This window comes from Odontesthes bonariensis, chromosome 14 (genome assembly GCF_027942865.1).
Source record: "Odontesthes bonariensis isolate fOdoBon6 chromosome 14, fOdoBon6.hap1, whole genome shotgun sequence".
Lineage (NCBI taxonomy): Eukaryota > Metazoa > Chordata > Actinopteri > Atheriniformes > Atherinopsidae > Odontesthes > Odontesthes bonariensis.
In genome coordinates, this window is record NC_134519.1 from 9,899,512 (window position 1) to 9,926,897 (window position 27,386).

Genomic DNA, 27,386 nt, shown 5'->3' on the forward strand with positions numbered 1-27,386 from the left:
AAAAAGACGTGATGGGGGAACAAATAATGTTGCAATTAGAGGTAATTTGCCTGTGATGGCAGCTTTGTTGTGTCATAAAAGGTGTGTTTTGCTGGTCCCTGAGTGGTAAAAACTATTCTGTAACTGATTGCTTTGCCGTAACTTTTTTTTTGTGAGAAGCAGCAAGCAGCATTTCTGTTGCCTTGAAAGGTAATTTTTCTCTTCATTTTCTTCGCTGGCAGAGTAATTGATTTGTGGAAAGAAGCTGGGCAGCATTTTTTAATACAGACCACCGTCAAGCACGCACACAATCTCAACCCAGTACGCTCTCTGCCATTACTAGTTATTATGAATAAATGATTCATCTCCAGTTGAGACCAGCGGTGTTACAATTGTTTTCTAGCAGATTTCTGCACCAGTCATGTTCAATATGAGACCAAAGGAATGTTGATACACAACCATGAATAGTGCCATCCGTGTAGGCCTGTTATGACATCCACTATCCACAATATTTAATCTCTTTAGACAGGTAGCTGAATATAAATATGGAGAATCTGTACACAAGGGATGGAACTGCTGGCAGTGGAACAGTTCATGTTTCCGTTTGTATTCTGAACAGTACATCACTCTGAGCTGAGTTAGGTTTGCATGCATGTTGGATTTCACATTGTGTGAAAGAAAAAGAAACAAAAGCCTGAAAACAACATATTCTTTCTTGATTTATCTGTATCCTGGTCAGGATACGCCCTTCTGCACCTTCACTGGCCTTGTTGTTGCAGTGCATGTGCTTAGTTGCTCTCATTGCTATGGCTCGCAGAAAGGTTGCTGCTCCCGTTCCTTGTTACATGTCTCTAGTTTTAACAATATTTTATTTCAAGATTTCCTCATAAGAGGCTAAACAAACCTGTTCGATCATCAAGAGTGGGGTTTGAACCCACAAGAAATTTTACCCACGGAAACTTAAGTACAAAGCATTAACCACTTGGCCATGTTTGGGGAGATTTTTCATAAATTGTCACTGATTTTGCTTAATTGTTGAGTCCTTGTCTTTGTTTTTCATGGTGTTTTCGTCCTTTAGCAACAGGAAACATTCTTGCATTTTAAATTTGGTGTTATTGTGCAGTCCACAGAAAATAGGTTGCTTTGTGCTCACATGCAGCTTTCTAACCAATGTGACAAACAAGTACCGTGTATATGTCTGCAGCTCCATAGATGGGCCACACCCTGGTTCACCAAATATTGACCCAACTGCAGCTGCTCTATACTGTTATTTGGATGTGATGAACATAATCCAAACAAATTTAAGACTTTAATCATTAATCAGATCCTTTAATGAAGAACTTATGTCACCAAGTACATCATTCAGTCTCTTTAAATCATTGCAGATGTTTTCCATCATATCAATACTTTTGTTCTTTTGTTCTATTAAAACCCTATTGTTCTAGAATAGGGTTAATTGTTATATTGTAATTTAATTAGTATATGGTATATATTTATTGATGGGGATAGTTATATATTCATATTTACAATTATATTTACAAAGATATGTGTATATATTTATTTTGTGATTATATATTTATTTAGATATTTAGGAAGTGTATATATGGCATATATTTATATAGGTGTATTGTAGTTAGGATATTTACAAACTGAAGAGTATTTAAAAAGGGGTGGGAAACTAAAATAAGTATTGTACTTCTTCCCATTCTTTTTTCGAACAATGTGTGGTGTTTTGTTTTGTATTAGCACTTTATGTGATTGAATTGTTTTTTAATTTCTCTTTTTCTTTCTTTTGTATGTACAAATAGTTTTAAAATTAGTTTAAATATTTTCTTTTCTATACATGTTCTAAAATAAAAATCTATCTATCTATCTATCTATCTATCTATCTATCTATCTATCTATCTATCTATCTATCTAATACTTTTGTTCTGTGTGCTGGATCAACTGGCACATAATTTTATACATGCTGATATTAATTTTTGTGTGCTTTTACTATCTACCTGCAGATGAATATGGTCATGTGATCCAAAGTCAAGAAATAATGGTATAACGCATTTGTGAACAAGTAATTATGCTACATAACTTTGCATTTTAGATTCATATTTTCTGTACACATTAATTGCTGTATGGTGCAAAAAGCACAATGCTTGGATCATCTGTTGAAATTCAGATTCAGTTTGAATCTCAGGAGAGTTGCATATGAGGGGGACAGAAGGGGAGCAGAACCAATCATTTGTTTTAGTGTCACGCCAAATAGCAGCACAATTAATGAGACATTTATAGCAATTATAAACCTGCCACCGGAGCCCAGAGGGAAACATACAGATTCACACAGCACACAGTCAGTGACTGCATGCAAACATGAACATACGCACAAATACCGAACCAACTACACATCCAGATAAGGTGAAACTGCTTGAATGATTTTAATTGAATGCTGCTCTGCTTCTGCGTCGTTATTCAACAGAATATAGTTCCACAGATCTGTCTTCTCACTGGAACAAACCAGTCAAGACAGAAAAAGAAAAAAACACACAAACACACAACATATGCTCCCTCACTTTAATCCTGCTGATTGAATTTTGGGCTCGTGGGACATATTGTGCCATAAAGTCAGGTGGAAAATGGACTCACTGACACCACTTCAATATGGTGGCCATATTTCAGAGGAGGTTATTACTGTATATGTGCAGCTGTGAGTCGAGTGCGTTTGTGTGTTATGGTGTTGTGCAAACAGTAAAAAGTATTATTAGCCAAAGCAAACATGCCATTAACGGCTCAAATTGAGTCCGAATCCACAGGGAGCTCAACTTCAGCTCAACACCCTGTGTCCTACAGTAATATACCTCCCGCCTGATTTAACTCAACAACCTACAGACATTATTATAGATATAGTTTTTTTTCTTTTTCTTTAACAATATTTGTTTTAGAGACACTTACGTGGTCCAGAATTTACTGCTTTCTACAATATTTGGTGCCTTTGTCGTCTTTGCATTAGCCCTTTTGTTCCTCTTCTCAACACATTTGTTCTTCTTTTCTTTTGTCTCCACAGCTCATCTTCCTCTTCTTCCTTTTCTTCCTTTTCATCTTCTTTTTCCCTTCATCCTTCGCCTTCTTTTTTACCTTTTTTCTCTCCACTTGTCTCACCCTTGTTGTCTGTTTTTGCCCCAAGTGTCTTTTCTCTTCTTTTTGTCGTTCCTTATTGTGTTGCTGCTTCTTCTTTTATCCCCCACCCTCCTTTACTTTGTTCTTTCAGTGAACTTTCAGAGGCTTTTAGGAATGCTTCTGCTTCACAGGATCATGGCTACAAATGTCTTTTTCTTTGTGGGATTTTTTTTCCGCAGGGTTGGATGCTGAACTCAGTGTGGTTTGTTTGGCTAAATTGGCCTTTCTGCTCACAATGAATTGTTAGCCGCTGGGCTGAGAGAGCCGGATGTAATGTGTACAGAAGGGCTCTACAGGAGTCTAAGGGGTAAGAGTGAATTTCCCAGATAGGCGTTTTTCTCCAACGAGGCTGTTTGAAGTCAGGCCGGTCATTTACCTGTGGTTATCTGACCAAGACGCTGCATTTCCCCAGAGAAATATGGCGGTCTCTCAGTGTTCTGTTTTTATGATGTATGTGTGGGGCACTTGTGTATGTGAATTGTGCCTATGTGTACATTGGAAGCTGGAGTGGGTTTTTACTTTTTCATAAGAAAGAAGTCATGTTCTCCATTTCCCCTTTTCTTCTTAGGTTATAAAAGGCATAAAGAAAGTACGCACTCACACCAAAATGCTACCTGAACTGCGTGGCAGGGTGTTTTTCTACAGATTCACATTCCCCTGTCAGTACTTCCTTTGTTTCTTCAAAAAAGTATTGAGCTGCAACCTTTGGGCAGAGTGTGTTTAGACTTTGAGAATAGTCTGTGGATGTGTAGGCTAAAAACAACAATCAGTTCAAATCGTCATCTCACACAGACTCAGATATAAACTCTGCTGCAGGATGGACTTTAACGTCACATCTGACAAAATAGCAGCTTCAATTTGGGCATTTGAAGTTGTGTAAGAGTATATTTGTGGTTTAGAAACATAACCACTGTGAAAAAATTGGTAAATAGTTTCATATTATTCTGATTTACTGCTTTGTTCGATAAGAGATCAGAGTATTTTCATGTTGCCGCATTCAACGGCAACAGGAAATTCAGAATTTCCCATCTCAAGAAATTTTACGACTGTACTACACAAACAGACAGTTTGAGTAGTATGAGTACCCCACCAAGCAATCCTCTAATGTTTTTAAGAGACAGAGGTTACCACTAGAAGTCTAAAAACAGTGAAAATACAAAATAAGTCGGCAGTAGGCTTATAGGCAAGGTTATTGACATGAATTCATTGTAAATGCTTAACTGGCTCACTTTAGCAAAAAGCAGTATGGAGATAAATGGAGGTAGAAATTACACTGAAGCAGACAGGCTGCTGAGGCAAGACTTTTATCTAAAGGGTGTTTCCTCCTCAACATTGCACCGGTTTTGGTTTACACCATCCAGCTATTATTGAAAATATCCATTTTTTGATATAAACTCTGCAATGGTAAAGTGAAAATCTATATTTTTTTTGTGCTTGTTTCCAAAGAGATTTAAAAGGAGGCAACGACAGGATAAGAGACAGTTAGAATAATGTTATTTTCAAAATATTATATTTATTGAATCTCAGTTTGCCCACGGGTCTGCATAGGTGCACACCAAGCAAAAATAAGAAAGAATTGGCTCTAATGTAACATATCGGATAATATCTTTCCTCAAGCAAAAGAAATTCTCAAATAAGAAAAGCATTTAAATGTGTTTAGCCACAGGACCAATGAATATTTATCCCACTTTTTATCCCTTATTAATAGTTTATTTCTCTCTTCATTATCTGTGCAAAATGAAGTAATCTGATCACTTTATTTCTTTGTCATGTAGTTACTAACTACCACTTAAACCAGGTTCTACATCCATCAATACAACAGATATTTTACTGAATGTCTTCTCCTAGTTGAAAACTCTGTTTTGCCTGTAGTCCGGGTGACAAAAGGTTTGTTTCATACCCTTATTCACAGTAGAATTTGACAAGTTATAGCTGCCATGACTGTTTACCCTGAGTGTATTTCTTTTTTTTTTTAGAAATATTCTGAGCCTGAAATTTCCTCTTCAGTAACTCTACCAAACTTTACAGCTTCATTCATATTCTGACATATTTCTGAGGGTTTTATTCATATATCATCCACAGACTGTATAGAACATTTCATTGCTCAGAACATTTGCATCAGTAGGCTACTTTATTGTCAATCTGACAAGAGTTGAATAAGTGAAGCACAAAAATCTGCAGCAGTCAAGACACATTTCAGGAAACCAAAAATACATGCAGTTCCTAGAATAGAGTAGAATTCTTAATGCACGCACACAGTGTATACGTGCTTTATCTACTGTTGACTGAGCTGATGTATACAGCCAAGCCAAGTCTAACCTCGACAAGGTGTTTTCTTTCCTCATAATAACCAGTTTTTAACCAGACATTTTATTTTCTAAACTTGACCAAGGGGCTTTGGTGCATCTGACACACCAAATGAAAGTTTAAAAAATAGGATATAAGGTTGGAACAGTGATATTAAAAGGTAGAACAAGTGGAGAAGAACAGTTTTCTGTGTGGATTTGATTTGGCCTCTCTCCAAAAAAAGGCCAAATTCTTTTGTTTAAAACACTGATGTTCAGTTGTTTGTGCATGTGTTCCTAAAGTAGAACAAGGAAAGAATCAGATATCATGCAGATATTTGGAACGTCGACATTGTACATATTTGTCATTTACAGAAACGCCGAATGGCGACTGGGTTAGATTTCAGGAACTTTGCTTCTTAATTTTTCACGTTGATTTGAGCAGGCTGATCTGTAGTTATGGAGCTGCAGCTGTTTATTGTCAATGAATTGCATTTTATGTGATATAAAACCTTAATACTTGTTCTTTTTTATTAAATAAATACAGAATAGTTTCCACGACAATAAAAGGAAAAAAAAAAGGAAACCCGAGGACGTTTAGTCTTTCAGAGAATTATTTTTCCACTTCATAAGCCTCCCACAAAAGGAAAATAAGGCCTTCTCCAAATATCAAAAATATTTGTGAACATGTATTCTAACCCTTCCACACACACATTTGACCAGGAAAGAAATAACTTGCCTGGATAAACATCAAATTAAATATTTTCCATCCATTTGATGAAAGAGCTCTTTTTCGGAAATTATTTCAAGAGCACTCGTTTCTCTAAGAGGACGGTGAGTTTGAAAACATCCTCGGTCATTCATCATTACTCTGCACATCCTCTTCTGTGTAAAATAACTCCAAAGTGGTCAAAGGTTTGCTCCTGACAGGCGCTCTTATACCCACAAACTCTTCCATCTTGCTCACTTGTAGTTGGATAAGTGACTCAGCTAAAAAATAAACGACTCTTCAGCCGCTGTCTGAAGCAAACAAAACTGAGCGCACGTCTTTTGGCAGTAACAGATGAAAGATGTGTTTGGCATCCACTCCTTTTGTCCGTTTTGAGAGTTTTTTGGCAGAAAAAACCTTCAGAAATTCTTCCGAGTGTTCAAACTGCCAAACTAATTCTTCAAATCTGCTTTCTCAGTGTATTTCTTGACAGCAAAAACACATTAAAGCCCACCCAGAATCCCATCAGGACGTCTCTTGTCTGTCTGTCTCAGGTGTTCACCCAGTCGCTGTGAGCATGGCGGCCGCTGCAGTCAGTCCTGGACCGTCTTCCACTGCAACTGTTCTGACAGCGGCTACAGCGGAGCAACCTGCCACAGCTGTGAGTCATTTCACGCAAACATCGGCCTTTAGCCACTCAACAGCGCTGCTGAAACACCGACAGAAAAAGTTCAGACCCACGCAGATAGCTGTGCTTAAAGGGATAGTTCGCCTCTTTTGACATGAAGCTGTATGACATCCCATATTAGTAATATCATTTATGAACATTTTCTTACCCCCTGCTGCGTCCTGTGAGCCGAGTTCCAGCCTCGTTTTGGTGTTGATGAAGGTAGTCCGGCTAGTTGGCTGGGGTTTAAAAAATAAAGCGTTTTGCTTCTCAAAACAATATGCGTTCAAAAGAGTAATACATTTGCATCACAAAATCGTTCATCCAGAAAAAGTCAGACCTCACAATCGCTTGGCGCTATTTTCTCTCCCTTCATATCACTGCGTGCCGCTGCCTGCCGACAGCCGCACCTGTTACGGTGTTTGCTGCTCAGAAGCAGGGGACTGCTCGGTCTGCACTTCGGTCTGCAAAGAACTTCGGTTTTGCTAGTATGGGATGTCATACAGCTTCATGTCAAAGAGGCGAACTATCCAATATAATTTATGAACATTTTCTTACCCCCTGCTGCGTCCTGTGAGCCGAGTTCCAGCCTCGTTTTGGCGTTGATGAAGGTAGTCCGGCTAGTTGGCTGGGGCCACAAAAATAAAGCGCTTTGCTTCTCAAAACAATATGCGTTCAAAAGAGTAATACATTTGCATCACAAAATTGTTCATCCAAAAAAAGTCAGACCTCGCAATCGCTTGGCCCTATTTTCTCTCTACCTTCGTATCACTACGCTGTGTAAACCGTGCAGACTGAAGTGCAGACCGAGCAGTCCCCCGCTTCCGAGCAGTAAACACCGTAACAGGTGCGGCTGTCGGCAGGCGGCAGCAGGCAGTGATACGAAGGGAGAGAAAATAGGGCCAAGCGATTGTGAGGTCTGACTTTTTCTGGATGAACAATTTTGTGATGCAAATGTATTACTCTTTTGAACGCGTTTTGTCTTGAGAAGCAAAACGTTTTATTTTTGTGGCCCCAGCCAACTAGCCGGACTACCTTCGTCAATGCCAAAACGAGGCTGGAACTCGGCTCACAGGACACAGCAGGGGGTAAGAACATGTTCATAAATGATATTGCTAATATGGGATGTCATACAGCTTCCTGTCAAAAGAGGCGAACTATCCCTTTAAGTCAGAAATGTTCAGTTGTGGCAGGAAAATGTACATACAGCACCTTTATAGATATATTGTTGCATTATTATGATGGAAACAAAGAGCATTTTTAAAAGTGTAAGTTAATGGAAATATGTGAATACCTACCGTACATTTCATCAAAAAATACATTTAATCAGCTGTTATAAGATGATTTTGTATTATATTTAAAAACTGTTCTGAAACTTGCACACAGTGTTCGTTTGGAAAGTATTCCCGGAAACCAAACGTAAATCTTCCTATTGTTTTGGCCAGAAGAATAGAAATCAACCAGATAAACATACTAGCTGTCCTCAACACTGAGAACTGGAGAGTTTTTATGATTATATAACAGCCCTGGGGAGCAGGACGAGTGACAGATCTTTTTCTGGGTTTAAGAAAAAGAATTTAAGAAACACGTGAGCAAAGTGTGTCACCTTTATGGTATAGATTCGAGCCGATGGGCTGAAGACGCGTGGAGGCAGAGAAGAAAAGGCAGGCTTGATAAAAGTCTGATAAAGTTTTATTTACTGAGTCTGTGTTCCTGTTTACTGTCTCAGTCAGTTTCAGCAAGCTGTTGTTTATGGACTCTGCTGTTGAAGTAAAACCTCAGATTATTTTCTCCACTGTGACACATTGATTCAGTGCTGTTACATACACATGAAGCAGCACCCATGATCCTCCACAGTCTGTGGTCTTCATCCCCCTCACAGCTCCTGTCTGACGCTGATCTCATTGTTTTCCTCCCAGCTGTGTACGAACAGTCCTGCGAGGCGTACAAACACAACGGCGACACGTCGGGGTATTTTTATATCGACGCTGACGGCAGCGGACCGATCAGGCCGCAGCTGGTCCTCTGCAACATGACAGGTGACGCATGCACACTCTGTTTCTCCTCTTCTTCCACCCATCATCGCTCAGTGATTTCCATGATTACAATTTACATAATTGCAAATGATAATGCTCCTCTCATCAAGCTCTGATCCACTTTATCCTCAACAGCCCTTTAAGAAAGGCTGATTCTGCCTTGGTGCATTGTCCTGTCTGTATCATTATGATGTTGAACAGAATATACATCATTCTGTCGACCTGTGTCAAAAACTTACTGGTTTAAATCAGAGTAAGAAAACGAATAGCACTGATTCTGGTGTTGTTTTTTCAATCTATTTGCCCCTTCTTATTTACTCATCCTCCCTTTGGCTGTCACCTTCCTTTATGTACAGCCATTTTTAAAAGTATGTAGAATAATTATAAAGTGTCATCTTGCAAACATTATTGTGCTTCCCTAAACATTTGAACCAGAGCATTCAGGCACATGACCGTCAGAGAGGTTGGACCAGTGGATGGCGAAGCCTCTCATTTAGTGTCTCTTTTGAAACGTGAAGATTCTTAATGAATTTGGTTTTGTTCGCAGAAATATTGAAAGAAAGTTACTTGCACGCTGCTCCGGGCTCAGGCATCAAAAATCCTAATTCTAGGAACTGGAGACCCAAAATCCCCCAAATTTACTGATATAAAAATCAATATATTCATTCCATTTTGTCCATATACATAATATGTGCTGAGAGAGAGTCCCAAGCTGATGAAACTGAAAATGCTTCAGCTCAGCAGCAGGTTACATCAGCACTAACGGGGAAAAAAAGAATATGGAGGGCTCAGTTTCTTGTTCGAAATTACATGTGAGACGCTTGGATGAGTGTAAAAGGTCCTGAGTCACACTCTGAGACACGAGCCCCCTGCTTCCATACTTTTTCCAGTGGAAAAGGTTGACAGGGATGGCAAAACAACAGCAAATGTTCACATTTCTCAAGTTTGTGTCAATTTTTGCCTGCCAATTCGACTGCAGTTAACCTGCTACAAAAACAATACACACAAACACAAAAATCAAGAGGGTGAAAGCCTGATGCAGATTGAGCCATCAGGTGCGGTGTAACCTGCAGTTGTTTCCGCACATTTGAAAGACGTCCACACAAAAAGCAACCTGATGACAGCTGTAAGAAATTGGATCGATTTATTAACAATGGTTGAACCATTTAGAACTTTGTTAATAAATAAATAACAAGACGTTTTATGGGAGTCCATTTCTTTTTTATCTTCTAATTTTCTTCAAACTTTGTAATATTTGCACTAGTGTTGGTTGTTAGTTTATGAAAGGGCATGTTGTTCACGCTAGTAATGTTGACTTAAGCATATCTTGCAAACGCTATTTAATATTCTATCAGTTCTGGTAATGTCATGGCATGTATGCCATTTTGTTAATAATTATTTCTCGATGGACATTTCAAATAAGTGACATATTGCAGAAGTTCAGAGGTTGAGAGAGAGTGTATTTGGGATTTCATTGTTCATGAGGAAAGCAATAATTTTATTTTTGTTAAAGCATGTTCAGTAGCTATTTATTTTGGCAATTATATTTTTCTAATTATTTATTCTGAGTGTAAATGTTGAAATACTTCACTGCAATTCTCTGATGTACGTTTGTCCACCATAGTGTAATGGCATATACCATGTAGTGGCATGTTTTGTTTTGTTTAAAATAAAATAGTATTTTAAAGGTGTAAGTCAGTCATGAATGTGTTCACTGTTCAAACGTTGATATTGGACAGATATTGGCTTTTGCTTAACACATGCTTGTTAAGCAAAAGCCAATATGCTAACAGAAGAGATTGTGCTCATACTTGCTCTGTAGTAATTTGCTCAAACAGCAGGAAAGGAGCAAGCTGCTGAAAATTAAACCATAGTGAGACCGAGCTGGACCATTATTCATCTCTTTTCCAGATTTTTTTTAGATTTTCGCCGTGGTATCGGTTCAGTATCGAGTATCGAGGTATTTATGGCAGGTATCGTATCAAAGTCAAAATTTTGGTATCGGAAGAACACTAATTTGCACAGTAGAAAAAGTAGAAACGTCACTCTTTGAAGTTAAACGGAGAAAACAAAGTATCAGCACCATAATCAGAGCGCAGCATCACTATCACATAGTCTTGTTTTTATCCGTCTCCTCACAGAAAAGAACACATGGATGGTGATCAAGCACAACAACAGCGAGCTGACCAGACTTCGACCGTCTCCCGGTGTCGAGCAGTACTCGGTCCGCTTCGGCTACTCGTCAGAAGAGGCACAACTTTTGGCCGCCATCAGCCAGTCGGCGCATTGTGAACAGGAACTGTCCTACCACTGCAGGAAATCCCGCCTCCTCAACACTCCAGGTGAAGCTTTTGTTTCCTTTTTTTCAGCCTGGTCCATTTATCCGGGGTTTTTCCCATGAAAAAAACAGACAAAGCAGGAAATGTTTACCAATTTGAACCGTCGCCTTTTAACCAAAAACATCTCTTTGGGCTTCACCTTCAGTAGAAAGAGATTTACTCGCACTAAGCAAGAGAAAAAGGAATGATCATCTTCAGTGTAATGAAATGTTCTATTTAGTTTCATTGCTGGTGATTTACACAAACTGTAACTACTGAATCACACAATCCGAGAATCATGAGACATATCTCATTCTGTACATAAAAAACCTCCGGAGAAATCAATCCAACTCTCTTTATCTCCACACTTTGCTGCTCCACCAGATAAAAAACAAATAGATTGTTATGCTCATTCCAGCAAACTTAATTGGCATCTGAGGATTTTCTTCCTGTTTACCAACAAGGTGACTAATGAATTGTGCAGTTAGGTTAAACTTCTCCATCTGTTAGACTTGAGAATTAAGTCCAAACATGTTGATTTTCTTTTAAATGTTCTTTGCCATCGACTTGCAGGTCATTAATTATAATAATGAACCGAATCTTGCTTATTCAAAGTAAACATGATCATGACTTCAAAGGGATCTGGAAACAGAAGCCGTTGCCATAGCAACGCTTCATTTGGGAAGACAATGTGTTGATGAATATATGCAGACTCTGCATGATGGTGAAGTAGATTAAATCAGTGAAAGCGAAGGTTGTGTTTGTTGGTGTGTGTTTCAGAGGGCTCTCCGTTCAGCTGGTGGCTTGGAGGTCCCGGTCCCGGTCGTGTCCAGACTTACTGGGGAGGAGCTTATCCCGGCAGCCAGCAGTGCGCCTGCGGCCTGGAGGGCGACTGCGTGGACCCGCAGCACTACTGCAACTGTGACGCCGACCGCACGGAGTGGTACAGACCTCGACTTATATAGATAAATACATGTATTAGTTTGTTTTTAAAGTGTCCAGTTACTCCACCCTTCCATGACCCTGAACAGGATGAAGTGGATGAAGAAAATGAACGGATGCTCTGCTTTGATATGTAGCGATCAAAGCAGTCAGTACACACATTATAAGTACATTAAACCATTACCACAAACTGCTGGGTAATAGAATGTTTGTTTCAGAAATGACAGAATGATCTTCTTTTATTCCTGAAAATTTCTAGTAATTCAAAGCAGAAGTGATGAGAAATAAGGAAAATCAGTTTAATTTGAGGTTAATAAAGTAGTTTTACTTTGTTTCTTGGTTTTGAGCCCCACTCCTCATGGAATAAATGAGAGGTAACTTGTTTAAAGCTGTAACTTTCACCTTTTAAGCACACTTAGAGACAACTGTAAGTGACTGTTGATACAACAGTTTGACAAAGTGCACTGTAACACAATTTATTTCAATTCCAATCTTAGGTAAACCTCAGACTGCAGGATACCACACATGCTTGACCAGCACTGGTTTACTTATAGCTTCAGCAGTTTAGCAAACACCAAATCGGACGAATTGAGCATAGAAAAATAATTAGAAATGGGGTTAGGGTTAGTTGTTCATGTTGTAAGCTGACCTTAATGGTTCACTCCAAACTGTTTGTGCACCAGCAACTTTATTTTAACAGACTGGAGCTGCTGCTGCACATTTCAGACCTGCACACACTCTTCGCTTTCAGTCCTGGTTGTATTTTTATGCACAACTTTCCTCTGCAAGACGGCATGAAGCTGAATGTGGGTGGAAACAGGCAGGCTGCGTCTTATTTGGAGGAAAAAAAAACTGTCAGGGATGGAGTTTTGACTGGGAGGATGGCTGTAATCTGGTCCCTGACAGATACACACTGCAATGTTTGCATCAGCCGCTCACCTCATGTCACAGAGGGATGTTATTTTAAAACCCAAACAACAATCAATCTTTGAATAAAATCAATATGTTTTGAAATGTTTTTCTCTTCACCCTTTTTTTTTAAATTTATTGTATGGGTTTCTTTATCTTTGCCATCCTTTTTCTGTCTCCTTGTTTGTCTCTTTGATTCTTTTCTTCTCCAGGACTGAGGACTCAGGCCTGCTCACCCATAAAGAGAGCCTACCGGTCAGGTCTCTGGTGCTCGGTGACATTAAGAGGTCGGGGTCAGAGGCGGCCTACAGGGTGGGACCACTCCGTTGTCATGGAGACAGTGAGTTATCTTGAATATTTCAGTTGCTTGGTTACACTCTTTTCTGCAATTAGTCATCAGATATATACACACATGCAAAGTAATACATTAGAACATTGGAAATACATTGACTGGGAGGAGATCATATGACACGTCACTCCCGGGCTTGTTTCCCTTCCCTGTTAGTTTCAGGATCCAGTTTAGATTTTAATTAATTGTTTTTAAGATGCCCCTACTTGAGACCCACTTCTTTGCGCTGGCTTTTAAATGCAGTTGAGTTTAACAATTACAAATTTCCTCATTTTATTCAGTTTTTATTGTATTTTTTTTTGTGGATGTTGTTGTTTTCAGCACTTTTGGCACCTGGAGTTGTTGTAAATATGCTGCATAAATAAAGTTGACTTTGACCTTGGAAGCAATAGTTAGCAACTTATTTAGCTTTTTAGTAGATAACATCGGTCCAAACATCGGTAGCTTAACATGAACAACATAAATAGTAGGAAACAAGCAGTCAAGCCCTGTTCAAGGGATTTATTGAGATTATAGTAATGCTTATTCATATATTTCTTCTCTTATCACATTATACAGTGCTTCACACAATAAAGAAAACTGTAATAAAATGATTTAAAAACAACAACGAACAAACCGAGCAAAAATAAAAAGGACTGAGACTGGTACAAGTATAAAAAGTATATGATATAAGATAACCATTAATGGTAAGAAAGCACTAAAGAAAATAATCAATTATTAGAAGCCAGTAGTCAAAATCAGGAAAGAGTCAGATTTGTTAAAGAGCTCATTGGTCTGTGGGCTGCAAATGTTCTGTCACCTTGCTTCAGATAAATAACACACTGAGCAGCCAGGAAGTGCTTTAAAGGTATCAGAGTACAGTCCACTCTGAATTATACTAAAAGATGGAGAGGCAGACATGGGTGTTATGTGCTCACTTCTCTTGGATTTTTTAACTTTAGTTGAAGCACAACAAAAATTACGGAACGTTTTTGTTAAATCTATTTAGTTTAACGGGTTGTCTCATTTGATTTAATTGTGCTCTCGGTTTAAAGTTCTTGAAGTTGACTTTTTCTTCTGTTTTTTCAGAAAAATTCTGGAACGCGGCGTTTTTCGACAGGGAGACATCATACCTTCACTTCCCCACCTTCCACGGAGAGCTGAGCGCAGACATCTCCTTCCTATTTAAAACCACAGCCTCTTCTGGGGTGTTCCTGGAAAACCTGGGCATCAAAGACTTCATCCGGATCGAACTGAGCTGTGAGTTATGGATCTAAATTGTATTACATGCTGCTTCTTACAACTTGTTTTATCATTTGTGTTGGGATGAAAGTGTTTTTACACAGAAGAAGAAAACCTCCTCCTCATAATATCTCTTTTACATGTTTTTTTCTCCACTGCTTCTCGTGTGTTTCCAACATTTTACTTTACTTTAAACTGAATCGTGTGTTGCTTTCTGATTGTCATCCCACACACAACACAGCTAATTGCATCACAGTCATACACCCCCACCAATAACGTATGATGCACAGCATTTTAAGCACCGCACGGCACAAAATTGTTAACATGATTAAAACCATAAAATGGAGCTCCTAATTACTGCAGGTAGTTTTGTGCCCCCGTTTTTAACTTAACACTCATTTTATGAACTCTCTTGGGCATTTATAGCCCTGGCCCCCCATTCATTTCTCTCTCTTGTGCAACGCACACATTTACAGGCGTAACAGCAGGACATTTAGATTATGACAGTAATCACCAGCAGGGTGTTATTTGGCTTATGGGTTCCATGGAATTGCAGCTGGGTGTTCGATGTGGGTTTTCAGCCTTCCATAGATTGTGTAATTTAGACAATAGCTGTATTACCCAACAAGGTGCCCTTTAGCCTGCGTGGTTATGGCACACATTTACAGTATGGGCAGCAATGGTGTTTCTTATTTAGATGCTTGAATGGAGGCCTCAGTAATAAGTGATATATGGTTGCATTATGAAGCTCTTTCTTTAGTTTGTTTTTGTTTTGCATTTAGGAATAAAGTTGTGGCATTCAAGGGAGATACACAGATTCCAGTACAGGGACATAAACCCATAACTCTCACCTCTGGGAAATCATTGTCAGCATGTTTTTTTTTTTTTTTTTTTTTTCCAGCGCTGAATACTGCTGCTCTGTTTCCATCAGCCTTATATTGCTCTATAACGTTGTAGCTGTTGCAGAGAACAAATTTCTAAATTAAGTTATCGCAGGATGGGTTATTTTTTCATCTTGTTCTGTGCTCCCTTAGCAATACATCCCCACCTTCCACCAGCAAAACATGAAGGATGGCGGTTTGCTTCATCGGCGCTCTCTTAAATCTTTTCCCGTCGGTGGAGAAAACAAATAGAGCGGGACAGACAGCCTGAGAGTTAATACAGACATCCAGCACTGAGAAGCTGTCCATGGTGCTGAAACAGGGCTGCAGCAGCTCTGGAACTGGCCCTGGTGCTGAATTATGATGCAGGAGGAAAACTTGCTGAAGGCAGCAGTGGAGGTCTTCCATTTTTATTTCCAATAAAAACTCAAAATATTACCACCTCCAGTCATCCAAGTAACAGTGAAAAGTTCTGTATTGGATAAGGTTCTTTTATTGTGTGGTTGACCCTCAAAGGGTTTCAAATGAAGAACAAATATGAAGCTTGACTTAATGTGGTTAATCTGATGCATTTTCAAAGGAAGATCGATTTAATTTGTCACACATTCAGATGTTATTCATGTGAAGTGAAGTGAAATGTATTTATATAGCACTTTTTAGCAACAAGGTGATCCAAAGTGCTTTACAACACAAATAAAAACATCAAAATATAGAGATACAGAACATCAATCAGGTAATTTTACTTATAACAGGTCATTTGAGTAAACTAACAAAAGCTAACAAACATGGATAAACTTTCCTCTAAGAGGAGGCATTTAAAAATATAGCTAATAACAGAACGGTTGATATAATGAATGATAACAAATCTTTAAAAGACTTTCATCTGAGAGGAAATATTAAGGTTGGTGGTAATAGGTCTTAATAGACCATTTGAATATGACTAAATTTTCCTCCTAGTGAAGTATTAATAAGATCAGAAACATGGATAAGCTTTCCTCTAAGAGGAAGCATTTAAAAAGCCGTTCGATCATCTATAAATTAATGGGAATACATGTGATTATGATTAACCTGTTTTATAGTGGCGTAGCTTGTCTGAACACAATGGCACATAAATATGAGCTTAGCTCAATTTCTATTGGCTATCTCACACCATTAAAGCAACGCAAACCAAATCAGGACAGTGACTTTTTTTTTTTATATCTCAGTCTAATTTCTCACATTCAATTTAGTAGATGCACCGTTGGTAGAATAAGAAAGTCCAACCATAACAACACAGTAATGCACCTTAAGGTTTGCTCGTAAATCAGCAAGAAAAAGAACGTTTTAGCAACCTGGAAAGAATGAGACTGCTTTACTTTTCATGTAATCACTACACGGGCCCATTTAGCTGTTTTTTTTTTTTTTGTTTTGCTGTGAGAACTGTTCCCAGTCTGCTTAGTTAGAGGCAATGTTGGCTTTAGTATTTGTTGTGTTTGTTGTGAGAGTAATTAAATTTCATTCCAGAGGGCCTTGCATCTCCCTGTCTGCCCACTTTGTCTCCATACACTTGTGTCGAACACTGGCTTGTTAAAGCTCCAGTCTCTATTCTCAATCATGGTATTGGCAGACTTGAGACTTGCTGTGGGAGCTTTATGGAAACATAAGTGAGGATTGATTCCAGCTGTACTTGGCATGAAACACCTGTCTTCTCAAACAAAATCACCGGGAGGTTTAACAGAGTTGTCCAACCCTCATTAATTGAGATGCAGTGAGTGTGGGCTGTTTGTACTAATTAAATGCTTATTTCATTGCAACTGTATTCATATGAAATGATGAGTTAATGCTCAAATTTGCAAATTTATGAAGAAGGGTTACTTTTTCAGTGCTTATCAAAAAAAAAAGGGGGGGGGGGGGGCTGGTACTAAATGAGTCACTTTATTTTAAGCATCATAGCTTTGATTTGTGATCCAGATCTCGCATTAAGATGTCTGGTGAAACACAACATTATAGCTCTTTTACCATCCCTCACTTTTACCTATAATCTATATTATTCCACCTTTCTTTCATCAAGCCTCCACTCAGGTGGTTTTCTCCTTCGATGTTGGCAACGGCCCGCTGGATGTTCGTGTGGAGTCGAACGTCCCACTTAATAACAACCGGTGGCATCGGGTTCGAGCTGAGCGGAACATCAAGGAGGCGTCACTTCGACTGGATGATCTTCCTGTTGCTACCCAGGAGGCTCCTGCTGACGGACACTTCCACCTGCAGCTCAACAGCCAGCTGTTCATAGGTACGGAGCAAGGTTTTTCCAAACATTTGGGATGACAGGAATTTGTGCCTTGATTACTCCTAAAATATGGTCTAACCTTAAAAAAAATAATAAATTAGGAAATCCACAACCACAAGCTGGTTATACTAATCACATACTGACAGTTGTGTTCGGAACTTGTGGCGGAAACAACCTTCATCACATCTTTACTGTAGCTGTTTTGTGGCTGAGATTTGTATCCACAATGAAGAACTCAACATCATCTCCTCCAACCAATCTGTTTCAGTGCATCAGTATCTCCGGGTTGTTCTGATACCTTAGGACAGTGACTATTTTTTCTACTTTCTACTTACTACTTTTTCACAAGAGCCACATTGGCAGAGCAAAATCAAGGGAAGAGCCACTTTTACGACAACATACTAAGTTCCCCTTTTGCAAATATGCATTTCTACATATAAAACATCCCACAAAAAAAGGAACAACACAGCCAATACATTTTCAATTAAGACCACATTTACCTTAATACTGGGATGAGCAGAAGCTGGCATGCATGTCCTTGACTTTCTTCATGTTGTATTTGTAGTTTGTTGTTGTAATCATAGTGAGACATTCAGGATGAGCATGGTTTTTGTGCTGGTTTTTGCCCTTTTTTAATCAAAAACCGATCCATTGTGCCTGCATCTCGCTGGCTAAAGGAGCTAGCGTGCACTGCGGTCAAGTGTGACGGTGGTTTAAGCGGGCTGCGTTGCCAGGTTTAACAGAGCCCCCTTTAGGAAACACCATTATGACTTAATTAATACATAATAAAAATACTTAATTCTGTGCAGTATTCGCTGTATGTTATTTGAAAAAATATATTGTTATTGTTATCATATTGTTATAAGCTACTCTATGCGAGTGTGAGCCACCAATTAAAGCTTGAGGAGCCGCACAATGAGTATCTCTGCCTTAGGTCAAAGCTCATTTTCTTCTTTATCAGTTATGCTAATGTCCATTAACTAGTGTGTGTTGTGTCATTACTTTTATCCTTCATGGCTTGCTGCCCTGAGGTTCTCCTATAATTTATTTTTCTAAGCAAGCCCAAACCCTGATGCCCCCTCCACCAGGCTTTAAAGTTGGCTTCTAATGTCCTTAGAAGGCTTTAATTTGAATTTACTCAGAGAGAGTTGACGTTGTCTGCGACCACACTTTGTGTATCTTGTTGTATTTTTTATTCATTTCTTTCAAGAAAAGCTCTGTAAGTCATACAGAAATCATAGCAGTCTGCAGAGTTAGAGACAAAGGGCTGCAGCTGCCGAAAGTCTTTAAACATATGAGCTGGGAAAGATAACACTGTGTGAGAAGATGCTCTGCTCACACAGTTTGCTGCCGAGTCGAGACACTAACTGAAGGTCATGGAAAACTTTTATAAGAAACATACAAATATTTCCCATGTTTTGAGCGAGGACAATGCATGTATTGATTTTCCACCACAAGTGCTTGTGTGTTCATAATTTAGTCAAATTGGGCTTTTCAAGTATTGTGACACAGACAATAATTTAATTAGTAAGTAAGTAAGTAATATTTATTTATATAGCACCTTTCTCAGACAATGAAGGTCACAAAGTGCTTCACAAGAAGTGCACATAAAATACAATAAAAGTTGACAATAAAAAAAAAGAAAAAAAAACAACATACAGTTATTAACAACAATAATAATATTAAAATAAATTACACTGTGTGTTCCACGATAAGACATTTTAAACTTGTATAAAGCAGCAAATAGTCCCTTTTGTGAAGACATAGGGGTGTTCTGTTGTTCTTATCAGTGTACAAGCCTCTTTCCTACATATTTTTTTCGTCTTAATCAGAGCAAGCAAAGCTGTGGCTTTTCCTCCACAGGATAACTAACTTTTATCTCATCAATACTGTTAAAAATACTCCCTCAAAGAGAAATATGATCTAAGTCCACTTGGGTCAGTTGCTACCGATAAATCAGGATCTATGAGCTATTTATTGAGCTCAATTTGTTTTGGAGCTAGTATCATCATACTCAAGAAAATAGGGAAATACTTTAGACAGAAGAGAACTACTTCTATAATGTATTCTGTTTTACAAGTTATTTGTCATTTATTTTACTTTTAACTCATAGGCTGATCAGCTGGGTTTGTTTTCATGTCATCTGTTGAGCTCTTCAGTACAAATTCTTACTCCCCGAGTTTGTTGGTGGATCTGCAGGGAAAACAAATAATGAAAATCCATAACTTATTATCAGGTTTTATCAATCTGTAAATATTATGCATGTCGCTTCATATCAGAAAACACAAAACAGAAGGGAAACAAAACACTAAACGGTGAGATTGGACGAGGCAGCAGCAGGGAAATGGTGGTGGATATTGATTTGTTCAGAGTGTTAAATCTATAATCCACTCAGGATAGCCAGCAGGTTGATACCAACAGCCTAAAATAACACATGTGTATCTGTCAATTATCAGCGCAGTACACTGGGATAAGTCTGCTGGTTGTGTGTGTGTCTGAAAGAAAATGTGTTTTTAAAGAGATTTTACTGGCTGGTCTTTCCTTGACGTGCTGTTAGGAAGAATTTCCATCCTCCCTGTTCTGCCTGAGATTAACAACATGATCTGTTCTATTTTCTAGAAAAATTTTGGGCGCATCGGCTACATTCCTTTAAATAAACATTCATATCAGCTCAGCTCAGCACGTTTGCAATCATAAGCCACATCACCATTTCTGTGCGCGTTAAATGGTGACGTACATCTTATTCATGAACGATAATCCTGCCCTCAAATTCCCCATCGTAACCATAATAGCCTGCATCGAAATTGCTAATTTTACGGGACCCAAGGATGCTTAAATTCATAGGCCAAAATGTTTCCTTTTGTGTAGGTTTCTAATTATTGTGTGCCTTTTTTGAATAAATAAACCATATTGCTACGTACGGTTCATGAATTAGTTAGGATTCACAGTTACCTTCTTTAGATTTATATACCTTACTTACACAAACATTGTAGCCTTAATTATTCATCGTACTGATTAGTAAGGCAGCAAATAGCATTGTTTTGATCAGTAACTCTTGACTGCTTTGGTTAAATCATAATCCAGCATAGAGGAGCTTTCTCGCTTTCTTTACTGCCATTACTGGGTGTAAAATTTCCCCACACAGCAGTTTGGGATGAAAGATTTATGCATTCATTGCATGTTACTTGTTGTATTGCCTGGTTTGGATAGATAAGCCGTTGGTTATTTGTGCTGCATTGGCATCGGTTTGAGTGTATCAAAATTTTGCAGACACTTTTGTAGAATAACTGTTGTAATCAGTTCAGTTTGGTTTCCCGAAATGCTCATTGTTATCCCGAACTCAAATCATCTTTATCTCTGTTAATCTAATCATACCGGCTGGTCCAGATGTCGTATGTTCTCTTCCCTGCATTTGCAGAGTTACTGTGGCAACAAGCCAATTTGCAACACGTTTATTCAAAATGTGTTTTTTAATTAAATGTCAGACATTTGCTTATACTCAGCTTATACTTTCAGAGAGTTTGCTGCCTTTCGGATAAAATCATGCTTAGTAGTTGTGCAGGACACAGTTGAGAACAATTTTTTCACAGTACAGCTGTCTATGATGTACTGTGAAATAGACAGTCTATATCAATTAAGGCCAAATCAAAAAGTTCCACTTCTCTTTCCTTTGGCTCTCAGCTGTTCAGAGGTGACTATTCTTTCCTAAAGATTCACCTCTCAGACATCTGTCTTTTTTTTTTTTACTCCTTCACAGCTTTTGTCTGAGATCTTTTGCTGTATTCTGCCACTTTTTGTCAACGTGTGCTGTGGGAAGTGTTGCTCTGCTTTTCTACACATCTATAAGTTAACATGTCTGTAATTGTCCTAATGCAGTTGCATAAGTTGCATGTGTGGTATTTTTGCCTGTGACTGGAGCAGAAATCATTGCAAGGTCTGTGACCTCCACTGGAGCGCGCATCAGCATCATGCAGGTAAAATTCAGCACAATTCATTGTTATAAAGGTTGCGTTACTCAGTTTGATATCATGGAAAATATGGATGCTGCTTATGAACTTACTTATTATTCACACACTGAATGTGTTCAATCTCGCCCAAACTGGCCACAGAAAAAGTGAATTACACTTCTTGCAGCCAGTGGTGTATTTGTTCATTCCGTGTTTTCACGCCGGTGTATCGGCACAGCATGGGTGAGGAAAGCAGCCTCTCCTACTATGCTGTGTGTCTGCCATCTGATGCTTTCTTAGTTTCTCTTGAGTTGACGTCGGTTTCACAAATTTCCAGGAATCTGTGGTGCTCCAAAGCAGAAAAAAAGACCAAATATTAACCGAACAAACACACAGACTTTGGTGTCTGTACATCCCTGCAGCTTGAATACAGCTAGTGTACAGAAAAAAGGACAAATAATTTCACTGTAAATCTTTTGAATATTCACCAGCTAGCTCTATTTACTATAATCTATAATGTGCTGATTGTATTTGTCATTTTTCACCCAGAACGGAGACTGTGATGCTGGATCTCTCAACTCAATACTTTTCTTCCCTTAGCTAATTTTTAGTTTTCGCTCTTTCTGAACATCCAGGTCGAGCTTATTTGCATTTGAAGCCACATGCGGGGCCTTTGATGGCTTCTTTGATCTCTGTTTCACTAATTGTTTTTCCAGTCACTCCCCTGTTCTCACGCCTCAGTTACAGAGGGCTCTCTCACGCTATGATCTCATGTAGACAGACTCTGATAGTCCTGTTAGAACTGAGGTTGTACAAGAAATTGAAATTCTCACCGACACTGAAGGCCTCACCGTTGCTCCTTTGGTCAGTGGAGTTTCTGCTTTTGGCTTTTTTTGATCTTCGCTTTGATCTTACCTCCACAAACACTTCATTATGCTTTTTCTAAACGATCTTAACAGTCCCAGAGGTGACTGCTTCGGGCACAGTCTGCAATTGATGTTGAGAGATGTTGTGCTTGTTTGAACTGAAGCTGTATTTCTGCAGAAGTGGTTGAAGTGCTTTCTGAGCAGGTGTAGCTTTTAGCTATACAGTGTTCACATTCTGAAGGTTACACTTCTCACACCAAAAACAACTTTCTAAGAACAAGCAGAACAAGTCATGTTTTTTCATACATTTGTTTGAAATCATTTCCAAAACCCTGCAAAAAAAATACTACAAGACAGGAATTTCAGCCCATACAGAATTCTTTTAGGTCTTTATTTTCCCAGATGGTACTTAAATATTTCAACAAGACAGATTATTCTAAAAAATAGATCTCATGTGGTTAATTATTGTAGTTTTTACTGAAATGACCCTTTTTGGCCACAGCCTGATAATCAAGGCAATGGTACTAATAGATAATTAGCATAATTACTTTACTCCCAGTAAATTAGAGTTATTGTAAAATGGAAAATGGGACCAAATTTATTTTACTCACAAGTTTTAGTTTATCAAATAGTCTTTTAATTAAATAATAAAAAGAAACCTTAATAAGACAAGAGTGACTGTAAAAGTATTTAAAGATACACTTTGCTGTTATTTTACATGATGAGAATTATGTAAGAATATTTATGTTTTCATTAACTGTAAAGATGTAGTCGTCCAGCCTTTAAACTTTGAAAATAAATCTTTATCAATATTCAAATATTAGTATTTAATATACTTCATTATCTGTATATCACAATCAGGTTTAATACCACTTAATTTCATGTTTGCTGTGACCTGTAATTATTTAATTATACAAAAAAGAAGTCAAATTAAAACTTGAAAAAAACAATTACAGGTATCTGGATTTTTCATTTGGTACAATTATTTATTTTATCTTCCTGCTGAAATTCCCACTCTGTAGTAATACTTTGTACAGAACAGGATTACATTTATAAAGAAAATGATTTCCTGTTTTATCTTTATTCATAATTTTTATCCGGTCTGTTTTTCCTTCACACCTGTTTCCTTCCTCACCTGGGTTCAGTTAATCCCATATTCCCCGTCCCATGTGACTGCTCATTTCTTTATTTTTCAAACAGATTGTCTTTGTGGCCATGTGTCCATCTTTTTTTCCCCTGAGTGAATTCCTAAATTGGGTTTAATGTGTGGTAGTGTGTGTTTAATGGGTGGATGAGGTCCGTCCTGAGTTCCTCAAAGCTCTGGATGTTGTAGAGCTGTCTTGGTTGACACGCCTCTGCAGCATCGCGTGGACATCGGGGGCAGTGCCTCTGGACTGGCAGATCGGGGTGGTTGTCCCCCTCTTTAAAAAGGGGGACCGGAGGGTGTGTTCCAACTATAGGGGGATCACACTCCTCAGCCTCCCTGGTAAGGTCTATTCGGGGGTACTGGAGAGGAGGATCCGCCGGATAGTCGAATCTCGGATTCAGGAGGTGCAGTGTGGTTTTCGTCCTGGCCGTAGAACAGTGGACCAGCTCTATACCCTCCGCAGGATCCTGGAGGGAGCATGGGAGTTCGCCCAACCGGTCTACATGTGTTTTGTGGACTTGGAGATGGCGTTCGACCGTGTCCCTCGGGGACTCTTGTGGGGGGTGCTCCGGGAGTATGGAGTGCCGGACTCCTTGATATGGGCTGTCCGGTCTCTGTATGACCGGTGTCAGAGTTTGGTCCGCATTGTCGGCAGTAAGTCGGACATGTTTCCTGTGAGGGTTGGACTCCGTCAGGGCTGCCCTTTGTCACCGATTCTGTTCATAATTTTTATGGACAGAATTTCTAGGCGCAGCCAGGGGGTTGAGGGGGTCTGGTTTGGCGACCTCAGAATCGGGTCTCTGCTTTTTGTGGACGATTTGGTTCTGTTGGCGTCGTCAGACCGTGACCTTCAGCTCTCACTGGAGCGGTTCGCAGCCGAGTGTGAAGCGGCTGGGATGACCATCAGCACCTCCAAATCTGAGACCATGGTCTTCGGCCGGAAAAGGGTGGAATGCTCTCTCCGGGTCGGGAATGAGATCCTTCCCCAAGTGGAGGAGTTCAAGTATCTCGGGGTCTTGTTCACGAGTGAGGGACGAATGGAACAGGAGATTGACAGACGGATCGGTGCGGCGTCTGCAGTGATGCGGGCTCTGCACCGGCCCGTCGTGGTGAAGAAGGAGCTGAGCCAGAAGGCGAAGCTCTCGATTTACCGGTCAATCTATGTTCCTACCCTCACCTATGGTCACGAGCTGTGGGTAGTGACCGAAAGAACGAGATCGCGAATACATGCGGCCGAAATGAGTTTCCTCCGCAGGGTGTCTGGGCTCTCCCTTAGAGATAGGGTGAGAAGCTCGGTCATCCGGGAGGGGCTCGGAGTAGAACCGCTGCTCCTCCTCATCGAGAGGAGTCAGATGAGGTGGCTCGGGCATCTGGTTAGGATGCCTCCTGGACGCCTCCCCGGTGAGGTGTTCCGGGCCCGTCCCACTGGGAGGAGGCCCCGGGGAAGACCCAGGACACGTTGGAGAGACTATGTTTCTCGGCTGGCCTGGGAACGCCTCGGGGTCCCCCCGGAAGAGCTGGAGGAAGTGGCCGGGGACAGGGACGTCTGGGTCTCTTTGCTCAAGCTGCTGCCCCCGCGACCCGATCCCCGGACCAGCGGAAGATGATGGATGGATGGATGGTTTAATGTGATGTGTTTTTGGACTTCTTCCGGGTTAAAACCATTTGTGTGCCTGTCCCTCGCCTGGTTTATTCTCCTGTCTGACTGCACTATTGTGCTCAAGTCTGAGAATAAACATGAATTTTAAGTATTCTTACTGTGTTGTTGCTATGCATCTGGTTCCATATAATTTTGAAAGTTTTTGTAAAGTCATTGCTGTTGTTGAATCTATGATTTAATTATATGCAAAGCTCTTGCTGCTGAACGGTAGAAAGTTATTGCTTGAAAGCTAAGTGCTGCTTTGATGAAATTCTGAAGACAGCAGCAATTTCAACTTGTGATCTTTGGAGAAATGGTAGCTTATAAGTTTTTGTCAGTTTTCTGCTGCTATTATAAAGTTGGTAGAGAAAAAAAGAAATGTCTTGCACATGAAAAAGAATTAAATCCGCCTTCCTGCTTCAAATGACGAGATGATTCACAGACAGAAATTCATCAAAGACCAATCAGCAGCTGGGGTAATGCTGCATAGATGGAGTTAAAGAAAGCTGACAGGCGTTATGTCCCTGTATCACCGTTCTACTTTTCACAGGTTTCATTGTGTCTGTCTCATAAGAGTGTTGACATGTTGGAGCTTCTGGGGGATCCAAGGTGGCACCGAACAGTTTTAGATGACAGGAGGAGAAAAAGAAAACCACAGAGGAAGAAAAAAAATGCAGATTCATCAGCTCACGTGACAAAAAGATAACGTTGAGTATTTTACGCCATCAGACAGAAATGTTTTCTTTGTTTGTCAGGAGGCACAGCGTCGAGGCAGAAGGGCTTCCGGGGCTGCATTCGCTCCCTGCAGCTGAACGGCGTCACTCTGGACCTGGAGGAGAGGGCGAAGATCACGCCCGGGGTGCGACCCGGCTGCCCCGGTCACTGCAACAGCTACGGCACACTCTGCCAGAACCAGGGCCGCTGTGTGGAGAAACCCAACGGCTTCCACTGCGACTGCAGCCTGAGCGCGTACACGGGAGTCTTCTGCAGCTCAGGTACATTAGTGATGCAGCAAGTCTCAGACGCACACTGCCAACATGCCGTAAAGGTGTTGTTTGAACCCAGAATCAAACACTTCAAACACAAGCATAGTTTGGCTATCCAACTTCTGGACAAATATGGATAAACACACACACAAGCAAACAGAAATGAGTGAGCAATCACAAGTCATTAGTGTAGAGAGCAGATGGACAGCAAAGTGCCTCGTGGATGTTGTGAAAATAAGGCAAAAACCCACAATGCAGTGATGTGTGGGGAGAGCAGATCTGAGGAGCGGCTGCTGTGGCCTTCAGACACAAAGCTAACCAGAAAACACTGAGAATGTCAGGCTGTGGCAGTTGTTCTGTTGTATTTAACAGAACCCTTTTATTTAAAAGATTTAACTTCTTGGTTACCATTCTGATGGCAACATTATCCAACCATTAAAAGGGCTTATTCATCATGACTCAACCCCCTGCACTGAGCTCTCTTTATAAGAGAGCAGCATCCACCTACTTACTGCATAGTGCCACTTCATGCCTACATCCCCTCCTCTCTGCTTTATGTTCACTTCCATCAGCTCACACAGCATCTCTCACTGTCCGAGGTTAAAGCGGTGCTTATGTGTTGGTTCGTCAAGAGCACCTGGTCTAGTCTTTTCTTTCTTGTTTTACCGAGCTGGAAAACATTGTGAAGGTTAGGAAATGTGGTGGGAAAGAGATATTTGTAAGAACAACAATGCTGCAATCAGAATACAACCACAGTAACACTAAGCTGGGATGAAGATCTGCAGCGGTGAAACTACAGCAGGCCAATAAAAATACCACAAAAAGGACATTGATTTCTTTGCCTTGTGCACTCTGATAAAAACTTTGTTGAGTATTTATATCCTAATCGTCAAGGCTGGTAATCCCAGGTTGTTTGAAAGAAATCAAATCATCAAGAGTTGCTTTGAATGAATTATCTCCTTTATTTCATAAAGGATGGTCTAGTGTTTCTTATGCTGAGGACATAATAACCTCGTTTTCCTTCAGCAATAAGAAAATTCAACCAGTTCTAACTTAGATACTCCATTTAAC

At 39.8% G+C, this 27,386-nt stretch overlaps 1 protein-coding gene across 2 annotated transcripts in view; it reads left to right on the forward strand.

Moving 5' to 3' along the window:
- LOC142398674 (contactin-associated protein-like 4) overlaps positions 1-27,386 on the forward strand; it is a 113,932-nt gene that overhangs the window by 67,546 nt on the left and 19,000 nt on the right. For both annotated transcript variants that reach the window (XM_075482773.1, XM_075482774.1), the window contains exons 11-18: positions 6,696-6,802; positions 8,728-8,847; positions 10,986-11,186; positions 11,943-12,105; positions 13,226-13,353; positions 14,431-14,601; positions 17,515-17,733; positions 26,085-26,324. In XM_075482773.1, coding sequence (XP_075338888.1) covers positions 6,696-6,802; positions 8,728-8,847; positions 10,986-11,186; positions 11,943-12,105; positions 13,226-13,353; positions 14,431-14,601; positions 17,515-17,733; positions 26,085-26,324 — 1,349 coding nt within the window. The remainder of the gene's footprint in view (positions 1-6,695; positions 6,803-8,727; positions 8,848-10,985; positions 11,187-11,942; positions 12,106-13,225; positions 13,354-14,430; positions 14,602-17,514; positions 17,734-26,084; positions 26,325-27,386) is intronic.